General features: G+C 40.8%; 1 protein-coding gene across 3 annotated transcripts in view; it reads right to left on the minus strand.

Annotated features, from left to right (window-relative positions):
* PHACTR4 (phosphatase and actin regulator 4) overlaps nucleotides 1-12,010 on the minus strand; it is a 105,605-nt gene that overhangs the window by 47,780 nt on the left and 45,815 nt on the right. The window contains exon 1 of one of the 3 annotated variants that reach the window (XM_052654895.1): nucleotides 1,452-1,539. The exons of the other annotated variants lie outside the window; for them this stretch is intronic. Coding sequence (XP_052510855.1) covers nucleotides 1,452-1,497 — 46 coding nt within the window. The 5' untranslated portion in view covers nucleotides 1,498-1,539. Of the gene's footprint in view, nucleotides 1-1,451; nucleotides 1,540-12,010 lie in introns of those variants that run through there. 3 annotated transcript variants of the gene reach the window in all.

Below are 12,010 nucleotides of genomic sequence, written 5' to 3' on the forward strand. Positions count from 1 at the left end.
GAATGTGGGCATAGAGAGAGGGGATGGGGGAAATATCTCCATTTTTAATTTTATCTCTTAAGATAAGTAGAAGCCCCAGAGGATCTTTTATATTTTCCTCTATACCCTTTTCTACCTATAAAATATTTCATTAAGAAAAAAAAGTGAGCTACTGAATCGATATGGATTCAGCCCTGGTGATCAAAGTAAAGTCAGTCAAGTTCTGATTTCAGTTCTAAAAATCTGTGGCTGAATCGCTTACTTTGCAACTGATGTGCCCAAGTTTCAATAAAACATGAAAATTATTTTGTAGGAATTTCATCTGGCAAGTTCTCAGGGGAAAACACACCTCTAGAAATGAAATTACATTAAATCACAAGACATATTTGGGAGTGTTACCTGTGTTCCCACACTTCATGGCTTTCTTTAAAGTCACTAACATTTTTTATTTCTGGGGGAAAAAAAAGTAGCCTGGGACTGAACATATTTTATGGTGCTTCATAAATCAAAGAGAAGGTATAAGAAGGTATAAACCTTTTTTTAAAAAAGTATAATGTCAAGAAATGATTCACAGGTTTTCCCCCACTCTGTTTACATTTAACAACCCTTTAATGAATATCCACTTAAATCTATTTTTTCCACCTTTCCATCTTCATCTTATATAAAACTGCACAATGTTAGGAAAACGAGTCTCAGTGACAGTGAACTTCCATTTCACTTATATTCTTTGAAACTGGCTACACTTACAATGATCAGCCTGGTCTCCAGCTATTTCTGAGACAATAACACTTCAAATGCATAGCGCTGACTTCAGAAATATTTATACCAAGTGTTGCCTTATGAGAAACGGAAACACCAGCACAATGGAAGAAGCTTGAGACTTATCTGGAAAATGTACAACTGAGTCTAAAACATTAACTTAAATCTTAAAAATGGTCCTGTTGGGAATTCCCCAGCAGTCCAGTGGTTAGGATTCTGTGCTTCCACTGTAGGGGGCACAGTGGAACTGGTTCGGGAACTAAGATCCCTCATGCCATGGCCAGAAAAACAAATCAAACCAAAACAAAACATGTCCTGTTTACAGAAGTCAACAATTCTAGTTCTATACCACTGTATATATCAACAGTTCAAGTCCTGTAAAACAGCAGTAAAATACCACTGATTTCTAAACAACCATGAGTTCTTATAGCACTTATTTTCTGCAAGGGTAAGAAATTAACAGATGATTTCCTAGCAATATTATCTTAAAAGTCCAAAAGGATCAAGTAAAACAAAACTATGAGTTGTAAATTAATATAATTGAATGAAAAATTAACATATTTTTCTTCATTTATTCTTCACAAAGTGATTAAACATCCTGAAGTTAAAAACATCAAAATCCTCACACTCAAATTCCTATAAAATATTCAACTTCACCTGTAAACCTGCCTTGCCTCTGTCAAGAGTTTGTTTTATTGCCTTCTATTACTCACCAACTCCATCTGGATTTACCGGTCTGGAGATGTCAGCTTGCCCCATGATTATGTTGTCTGAAGTGTCTCACAACAGCAAATTGTCCCGGACCAAAGCAAACTTTTCTTAAATGATAAATCCACATAAGGAGGGGTCGTGCACTCCTCTCTCAGTGTCACCGCCAGACATCAGAACACGGCACCAGGTCAGTTAATCTGCGGGAGTTTCTGTTTCCCTGTATCCCGCCCGGACCAGGCACTGGTGGTTCTCACAAATATGTCTTCACGCTGGCTCTCTTCACACAGGAATGCCTGTCATTCCAGAGTGCACACTGTGAAGAGCTCCAGGGCAGGAAGGGGAGGAGACTGCCAACCACATTCTAGTTGCTGAGAGGCACAGCCCTGAAAGTCCACACCTACTTTTTCTGACACTGAGCTGGGTTACAACTTTCCAGACTCCCAGTCACGAAGCGAGACTACCAAAGACTTCAATTTAATTTTAATTTAATCACACAAAAAACATCAGGGTTATGCATAAGCAGGCTGATGGGAGCAGAAGTCCATTCAAAGGTATGTTCTAGACACAGGCTTGCCTCAAAATCAGACCATTCTGACTCTTTACTGCTTGCCCTAAAACTGTATCTCCTACCTGTGAGAGCATACTCAGAGCAGAATGAGATTTGTGTACTGGGAATTAATAACATTAGAGACAATATTTTAGAACTAAGTAGACTTTTTCTAAAAATAAAAAGAAATATATCTGAAAATCTGGCTCACTAAAATAGTAAAACTGAAATAAACATTTGTAAGATATTATGTAATACTTCAGGTTTCCCTAGTGACTCAATGGTGAAGAATCCACCTGTCAATGCAGAAGATGTGGGTTTGATCTCTGGGTTGAGAAGATCTCTTGGAGAAGGCAACTCACTCCAGTATTCTTGCCTGGAAAATCCCAGGACAGAGGAGCCTGGAGGGCTTAAAGTTCATGGGGTCGCAAAAGAGTCAGACATGACTTAGCAACTGAAAAACAACAACTTGTAGTATTTTTCTTCCTGTTTAAATTCAATAATAATATTGAGGAATCAAGATTGCTGGGAGAAATATCAATAACCTCAGATATGCAGATGACACCACCCTTACGGCAGAAAGTGAAGAGGAACTAAAAAGCCTCTTGATGAAAGTGAAAGAGGAGAGCGAAAAAGTTGGCTTAAAAGCTCAACATTCAGAAAACGAAGATCATGGCATCTGGTCCCATCACTTCATGGAAAATAGATGGGGAAACAGTGAAAACAGTGTCAGTGCCTTTATTTTTTTGGGCTCCAAAATCACTGCAGATGGTGACTGCAGCCATGAAATTAAAAGACGCTTACTTCTTGGAAGGAAAGTTATGACCAATCTAGATAGCATATTAAAAAGCAGAGACATTACTTTGCCAACAAAGGTCCGTCTAGTCAAGGCTATGGTTTTTCCAGTGGTCATGTATGGGTGTGAGAGTTGGATTGCGAAGAAAGCTGAGCGCCAAAGAATTGATGCTTTTGAACTGTGGTGTTGGTGAAGACTCTTGAGAGTCCCTTGGACTGCAAGAAGATCCAACCAGTCCATTCTAAAGGAGATCAGCCCTGGGATTTCTTTGGAAGGAATGATGCTAAAGCTGAAACTCCAGTACTTTGACCACCTCATGCAAAGAGTTGACTCACTGGAAAAGACTCTGATGCTGGGAGGGATTAAAGGTGGAGGAGAAGGGGACGACAGAGGATGAGATGGCTGGATGGCATCACTGACTTGATGGATATGAGTTTGAGTAAACTCTGGGAGTTGGTGATGGACAGGGAGGCCTGGCGTGCTGCGATTCATGGGGTCACAAAGAGTCGGACACGACTGAGTGACTGAACTGAATAATTTTGAGCACTATATTAAGGAGCTTTACCTGTCTATATCCTTTAATTATCACCACAACTAAACAGGAATTGTGAAGAATATATTATTTATCTTATTATCAGATAAGAATACTAAAGCTAGTGAGGTCAAATCCTGTGTTTGTCAAAGCCCTAATATTCCTTTAACAAAAGACAGCTACCCCTGAAAATGAGCTTTTAGCTTAAATCTTTGTTCTGCAAACTCAGATTCCAGGAAGATTTCTAGTATTTGGATTTTTCCCTTTGCCTTTCATTAGCACTGCTCTTCTTTCCCCATTATCTTATCTCTATTATCTGGTTGTTTTTTTTTTTTAATTTTGTGGCCATGCTTCCTAGCATGAGGATCTTAGTCCCCCCACCAGGGATTGAACCTATGCCCCCGTGGTGGAAATGTGGTGTCTTATCCACTGGACCTTCAAGAAATTCCCTCTATTATCTGCTCTTGATTAAATAGCAAAGGTAAGGAATAAGAGGCTGCCCTCGTAGCTCAATTGGTAAAAGAATCTGCCTGCAATGCAGGAGACCTGGGTTTGATTCCTGGGTTAGAGAAGATCTCCTAGAGAAGGATATGACAACCCACTCCAGCATTCTTGCCTGGAAAATCCCATGAACAGAGGAGTCTGGCAGACTACAGTCCCTGGGGTTGCAAGAGTTGGACACAACTCAGTGACTAAACCACCACCAAGGAATAAGAAAATGACAATGCTAAGGCATCAGGAAGAAAAAATGTGTACACTTGGACAAAAACTAGTTGTTAGTAATAGTAGTAAAAAAAAATATGATATTGACCTTTAAAATTGGAAAGAATTAAAGGAAAAATACATTGAAATTTTACATTGAAAGAATGCTCCAACCTAAGAAATGTCAAATACCTTCAAAGCTGGCCCTTACACTTATTAGCCTAAAAGAACACCATGTGCAACAGCACCTCTGCTACTGGAAACCGCAGAAGGAAGAGGTGGGAAAACATTCCCCAGCACCTAGCAGACGCTCAACATATCATCGTTATCATCCCCATGAAGAAAACACAGTATATGGTTTAAGAAGATGAGCTTTGGAGGCAGACTACCATTTTAATTCCAGCTCTATTACAGGGTGTGAACACTAGGCAAGTTACTTCATCTCCCTGGGCCTCAGTTACCTAATCTGTAAAGTGGGCATAACAATACTTAGCAGTACAAGGCAGTAGTAAGGATTAAATGACACAAACAGAAATAAAGCACTTTATAATGTGTCTGGCTCATGGGAAGCTCTCAGTAAATGCAAGCAATACTCATCATTGTTGTTACAGTGAAAAAACAAGTCAAAAAAGGAGAGCTTAGGCCAGAAAACCCAGCCATTACCAAAAAGTTCGTCAGAAACGGAAGAGGATGACATTTCTGTACCATGAATCCAGAGAGCAAACTGGAAGAAGCAGGCCAAGGAGAAAGTCTGAACACAATCAGGGTTGGTGCACAGAAACATTAAGCAGATGGAACAGCCCAGACGTGTGGACTATCATGAATTAGTTCAAAACAGGCACATTAAACACACACACACATACACAGAGCCTGGAAACTGTACTACAGAATCTAGTTCATGCTGACAGAACCATACAAGAACAGAACAGACAGGGAGTTTCTAAATGGCCCAGTGATTAAGAATCTACCTGGCAATGCAGGGGACATGGGCTCAATCCCTGGGTCAGGGAAGATCTCACATGCCACAGAGCAACAAAGCCCGCAGGCTGCAAATACTGAGTTTGTGCTCTAGGGCTCCACAAGAGAAGCCGCTGCAGTGAGGAGCCCAAGCACCTCAGGAAGAGTACCCCTCGCCCACCTCAACTAGAGAAATCCTGTATGCAGCAACAAAAACCCAGCATAGCCAAAAATAATTTTTTTTAAAAAGAGTAGAACAGATAGATTTAAGGATCCTTATCTCATATGGCTACTGTTTACCATCTGCCAAATTTAAATGCCCAGCTTGACTTGGCTCACTGCTAATCTTGGGTATTTGAAAATAGTAATAAATCCAAGGCCTCCTAGGTGGCTCAGGGATCAAGAATCTGCCTGCCAGTGCCGGAGCTTCAGGAGACTCGGATTTGATTCCTGGATTGGGAAGATCTCCTAGAGGAGGAAATGGCAACCCACTCCAGTATTCTTGTGGGGATAGCCCCATGGACAGAGCAGACTGGAGGGCTACAGTCCATGGGGTCGCCAAGAGTCAGACATGACTGAGTGACTGAGCATGCATGCACAATAAACAAAAGATTAAATAAAGAATCTTAGTGATCATCTGACTCAATCTCCTACTCTCTATAAAAGAAAGACTGAAGGTTCAAGAGGTTAAATGCTTTCAGAGACAGCACTAAAACCCAAGTCTCCTGATTCTAACTCCAGGACTCACTTTGGTTCTTGTAAAAATGGCTAAGGATATATTTATTTCCTAAAGATAGAGTCGTTTCCCAAGGGAATCCATACTCTACAACAATCACAAATCTCTCAGAAATTCTAATTCTGTCACCTATGTACCAAACCAGATTGGGAAAGGAGTACGTCAAAGCTGTATATTGTCACCCTGCTTATTTAACTTATATGTAGAGTACATCATGCAAAATGCCGGGCTGGATGAAGCACAAGCTGGAATCAAGATCGCCAGCAGAAATATCAATAACTTCAGATATGCAGATGACACCACCCTTGAGGCAGAAAGCGAAGAGGAACTAGAGAATCTATTGATGAAAGTGAAAGAGGAGAGTGAAAAAGTTGGCTTAAAACTCAACATTCAAAAAGCAAAGATGATGGCAGCTGCTCCCATCACTTCATGGCAAATAGATGGGGAAACAATGGAAGCAGTGACAGACTTTATTTTCTTGGTCTCCAAAATCACTATGGATGGTGACTGCAGCCATGAAAGTAAAAGACGCTTGCTCCTTGGGAGAAAAGCTTTGAAAAACCTAGACAGCATATTAAAAAGCAGAGACATTACTTTGCTGACAAAGGTCTGTCTAGTCAAAGCTATGGTCTGGTTTTTCCAGTAGTCATGTATGGATTTGAGAGTTGGACCATAAAGAAAGCCGAGTACCAAAGAAATGATGTTTTTGAAATGTGGTGTTGGAGAAGACTCTTGAGAGTCCCTTGGACAGCAAGGAGATCAAACCAGTCCATCCTAAAGGAAATAAACCCTGAATATTCATTGGCAGGACTGAGGCTAAAGCTGATACTCCAGTACTTGGGCCACCTGATGGGAAGAACTGACTTACTGGAAAAGACCCTGATGCTAGGAAAGATTGAAGGCAGGAGGAGAAGGGGACAACAGAGGATGAGATGGTTGGATGGCATCACTGACTCACTGGACACGAGTTTGAGCAAGCTCCGGGAGTTGGTGATGCACAGGGAAGCCTGGCCTGCTGCAGTCAGTGATGTTGCAAAGAGTCGAACACAACTGAGCGACTGTATTGAACTGATGTACCAAACCAAAAAATGTTCCCTAACCAGCATGTCTCAGTTTCATTCTAACAATCAATATTTATGTTAAGGTTTTTTTTTTTTTTTTTTAATGTGGACCCTTTTTAAAGTCTTTATTGAATTTGTTACAATATTGATTTTATGCTTTGGTTTTGTGGTGGTGAGGCATGTGGGATCCCAGCTCCTTGACCAGGGATCAAACCTGTACCCCTTGCATTGGAAAGCAAAGTCTTAATCCCTAGAGAGATAGAGAGTCTTCAATATTTACTCTGTAACAACAAAAGTAGACAAGTGGGGAGAGGGGAAGATACTGGCCCCCTGATGGCTTTAAAACTTAACAATAAGGCCTTGAGTTCATTCTAGCTTTCCATGCATTATATTTTAGAAATACAAAGGCAACTCTCACTTCAACTTTGTAGAAGTAGACAACTCTCTCTTAAGAGTCACCTAATAAGCTTCTCTTGTAGTTCAGTTGGTAAAGAATCTGCCTGCAGTGCAGGAGACCTGGGTTCGATCCCTGCGTTGGGAAGATCTCCTGGAGAAGGAAATAGCAACCCACTCAAGTATCCTTGCATGGAAAATTTTCATGGACAGAGGAGCCTGGTGGGCTGCAGTCCATGGGGTCGCAAAGAGTGGGGTACGACTGAGCGACTAACACTTACTTACTTAATAAGATACTTTTAGAATACTTTTCTTCCACAGATTATTGCCTCAAGGAATGGGACAGGTTGTTGACTTAAATTTGTGAATCTCTTCCAATTTTACTTAGGGAAAGAGCAAAAGAGGCCTTATGAAGTTTAGTACACAAAGGCATCTCAGCTACAGTTTAGATTTGAGTGTGTGCACACTGTCACTCAGTCGCATCCAACTCTTTGCAACCCCATGGACTGTCGCCCTCAGTTCCTCTGCCCATGAGATTTCCCAGGCAAGAATACTGGAGTGGGCTGCCATTTCCTCCTCCAGGGGATCTTCCTGACCCAGAAATAGAACCTGTGTCTCCTGCATTGTCAGGCGGATTCTTTACCACTGAGCCACCTCGGAAACCCCACAGCTTAGATTTACAGAGAAACTGAAGCCCTCTAACCAGTCTCACTTTATTGAAGAACTGTTTCTAAGCAAACAAGGGTGAGCGCTCAAAACCTTTAGTGACGTTTACAACAGGTTCAATTCCTGCTGGCCAGCACATCAGACAATAATGTGACAACATGCTTTATATTTTCAACAGTTTACAAGATCAATCAAAAAGGTGTAATGCTTCCACATAAATTCGATTACCTAGGAGAGTGAGCTTTTCACTATTTCAATCACATTTCCCTCAGCTTAATTCAGTATATCACTTTCTTTAGTTTGAGATGTCTCAAGAAGGAACTTCAGTGAGAGACTGGGAAGAAAATCACTTTCCTCTGGGAAAGGTTCACGGAGAGAAATTAACAGCTCAAACAGACACATATTCAAATGAAAGACTAATTTTCAACTTCTGGATATATAATTGAGGGAGGGAGCAGCTTTCTATTCTTATCCCACCACCTAATTCTATCTACTCTGGCTGGCTCTGAACAGGACATCAGTTCAGGTCAGTTGCTCAGTCATGTCCAACTCTTCGAGACCCCATGGACTGCAGCACGCCAGGCCTCCCTGTCCATCACCAGCTGCAGGAGTTTACCCAAACCTATGTCCATTGGGTCGGTGATTCCATCCAACCACCTCATCCTCTGTCGTCCCCTTCTCTCGCCTTCAATCTTTCCCAGCATCAGGGTCTTTTCAAATGAGTCAGCTCTTCACATCAGGTGGCCAAAGTATTGGAGTTTCAGCTTCAAACATCAGTCTGAACAGGAGATAACATCCTACAATAACCTATATCTCAAATTCCAAGTGGAAATTAGAAAGCTCTGCGAGTTACTTGTAAACTTGTTTCATTGTCTCATCTATTTGTATAAACCTCTCCCTTGGTTTGGAATTTCTTTTCCTTATCCACCTAGGGAGCTCCTACTCATCCTTTAAGAATTGGTTCAAATGTTGCTTCCACTATTACAAGCCTTTTCTTAGTTCCTCAAGCAGAATTCAAACAAAGACTTACTGATCACTGATTATGTGCCCAGCAATGTGTTGGAACTAAGAACAATAGTTTTTTGTCCTTAAGGTGCTTACAGTTCAAAGAAATAGGATCTACAATAGAGCATGATAAGTACCTAGGTGCTACACAAACACATACTAGCGGATGTGGAGGTATCTAATTTCTCCTCAGTGATCAGAGAAAATATCGTGAATTAAGTGATTTCTAAAATCTGAGTCAGTCATAGAAGTAACAGAGGTGAGAAAAATATCAAGGCAGCAAGAGATAACACTGGAAGAGTAAAGAGCCAACTACGACTGATCATGCCAGATATATCACCCTAAATTTGCCAACAAAGGTCTGTATAGTTAAAACTATGGTTTCTCCAGTTGTCATGTATGGATTTGAGAGTTGGACCATAAAGAAGGCTGAGTGCCAAAGAATGGATGCTTTCTAAGTGTGGTGCTGAAGAAGACTCTTGAGAGTCCCTTGGATAGTAAGGAGATCAAACCAGTCAATCCTAAAGGAAATCAACCCTGAATATTCACTGGAAGGACTGATGCTGAAGCTAAAGCTCCAATACTTTGGCCACCTGACCTGAAGAGCTGACTCACTGGAAAAGATCCTGATGCTGGGAAAGACTGAGGGCAGGAGGAAAAGGGGTTGACAGAGGATGCGATGGCTGGATGGTTTCACCAACTCAATGGACATAGTTTGAGCAAATTCCAGGAGGTAGTGAAGGACAGGGAAGCCTGGTACGCTGCAGTCCATGAGGTTGCAAAGAATGAGAAACAACTTAGCAACTGAACAACTACCACAAAAGACAAACTGCAATGATCTTCAGACTTCTCTACTGAGCAGGAACCATGATGTATTTATACTGAAACCCTCAATGCCTGGCACAACTTAGTGCACAGTAGACATGCAAAAAGTATTTATTAATCTTCAGTACAATGGAAGAAACAGCATTCCTCAACTTTAAGCTTTGCTCATTGAATGAAAAGTTCATTAGGTCTTTTCTATAAGATGGCTCTGCTGCTGCTGCTGCTAATTCGCTTCAGTCGTGTCCGACTCTGTGCAACCCCATAGACGGCAGCCCACCAGGCTCCCCTGTCCCCAGGATTCTCCAGGCAAGAACACTGGAGTGGGTTGCCATTTCCTTCTCCAATGCATGAAAGTGAAAAGTGAAAGTGAAGTCGCTCAGTCCTGTCCGACTCCTAGCGACCCCATGGACTGCAGCCCACCAGGCTCCTCCATCCATGGGATTTTCCAGGCAAGAGTACTGGAGTAGGGGTGCCATTGCCTTCTCCAAGATGGCTCTAGTAGCACTCAGTTGTCTTTAACTTCACTGGAAACAATTTTGTTGGCTTGCACTGTGACAGCTGTTAAATCAGTATGCATTACAAAAATCAGAATTGGTGAATTTTTGTGTAGCCATTTTAATATTAAAAATGGAATAAAAAACAATATTTTAACATATTACGCTTTATTATTTCAAGAAAGGTAAAAATGTAACTGAAATGCAAAAAGAGATTTGTGCAGTGTATGTAGAAAGTGCTGTGACTGACTGAATGTGTCAAAAGTGGTTTGGGAAGTTTTGTGCTGGAGATTTCTCCTTGGACAATGTTCCAAGGTCAGGTAGACGAGTTGAAGTTGTCAGCAATCAAACTGAGATGTGACTTGAGAACAATTAATGCTATACCAGGTGAAGGATACCTGACATACTCAAAATATCCAAATCAAGCACTGAAAAGTCATTTGCACCAGCTTGATTATGTCAATCAATTTGACATTTGGGTTCCACAGAAGTTAAACAAACAAAAAAAAACCTTCTTGATTGTATTTTGGCATGTGATTATCTACTTAAATGTAATGAAAATGTTCCCTTTTTAAAACAAATGAGGAGGGGTGATGAAAAGTGAATACTGCACAACAATGTAGAATGGAAGAGATCGTGGGGCAAGTGAAATGAACCACCATCACCCACACTGAAGGCTGGTCTTTTTCCAAAGAAGGTGATGCTGCGTATATAATGAGATTGACAGGGAGTCCTCTATTATGAGCTCCTTCCAGAAGACCAAACGATTAACTACGACAAGTACTGCTCCCAATCAGATCAAATGAAAGTAGCACTCGATGAAAAGCATCTGGAATTAAATCAACAGAAAACGCACAATCTTCCATCAGAATAACGCAAGACCATGTTTCTTTGATGACTAGGCAAAAATTATTACAGCTTAGCTGGGAAGTTCTGATTTATCTAGACATTGCACCTTCGGACATCCATTTATACCAATCTTTACAAAATTCTCTAAATGGAAAAAATTTCAGTTCCCTGGAAGACTGTAAAAGGCACCTGGAAAAGTTCTTTGCTCAGAAAGACAAAAAGTTTGGAGAAGATGGAATTATAAGGTTGCCTGAAAAATAGCAGAAGGCAGTGGAACAAAATGGTGCACATGTTGTTCAATAAAGTTCTTGGTGAAAATGAGAAATGTGTCTTTTAGTTTCACCTTAAAACCAAAGGTACTTTTGGCCAACCCCATAGTAACAAAAGGCAGTTAAGGTGAAAAGTTTCACAGATGTAGTATGAAATAAATATAAAGACCACAGACTAATCCATCATTCTAAACAATCTTGAGAATTGCTGTGAAACTCTCAATTCCATGGGGGAGGAAAATGGCATCTTAGGATGGTTTTTGAGAATTTACTGCTTTGCAAGTGGTAACAACTTTCAAAGAAGACACACGTGTCAGGTATTGTTTACATAGATCCTCATATAATCACAACTGCTAGGCTCACGCAGAAAGCACATCTACTTCAAGTGAACTAACTGAAAGAACAGGCTGAAAGACATATGCTAAAGTTAAGGGGTACTGCCATCCTTGACTCCCAGTAACACTGCTTTCTTTCTGTGGCTCACTCATTGGAGGCAAAAAATGAACACCCCGGCCACCTATTCTACATCAAATATGGCAACTGTTGTCCCTTGCCTGCTCCCACTTCCAGAAGGCTGCATGGCTTACCAGAGAGAAAAGCAAGGTTTTGGAATTATATATATGTAACTGTGGAAAATTTCAGCTTTTCCATTTACTGATTAAGAGACTCTGAACAAGTTACTCAACTTACATGATATAGAGATAATTACACAGAGTTTTTGTGAGGATT

Source organism: Budorcas taxicolor, chromosome 2 (assembly GCF_023091745.1).
Source record: "Budorcas taxicolor isolate Tak-1 chromosome 2, Takin1.1, whole genome shotgun sequence".
Classification (NCBI taxonomy): Eukaryota; Metazoa; Chordata; class Mammalia; order Artiodactyla; family Bovidae; genus Budorcas; species Budorcas taxicolor.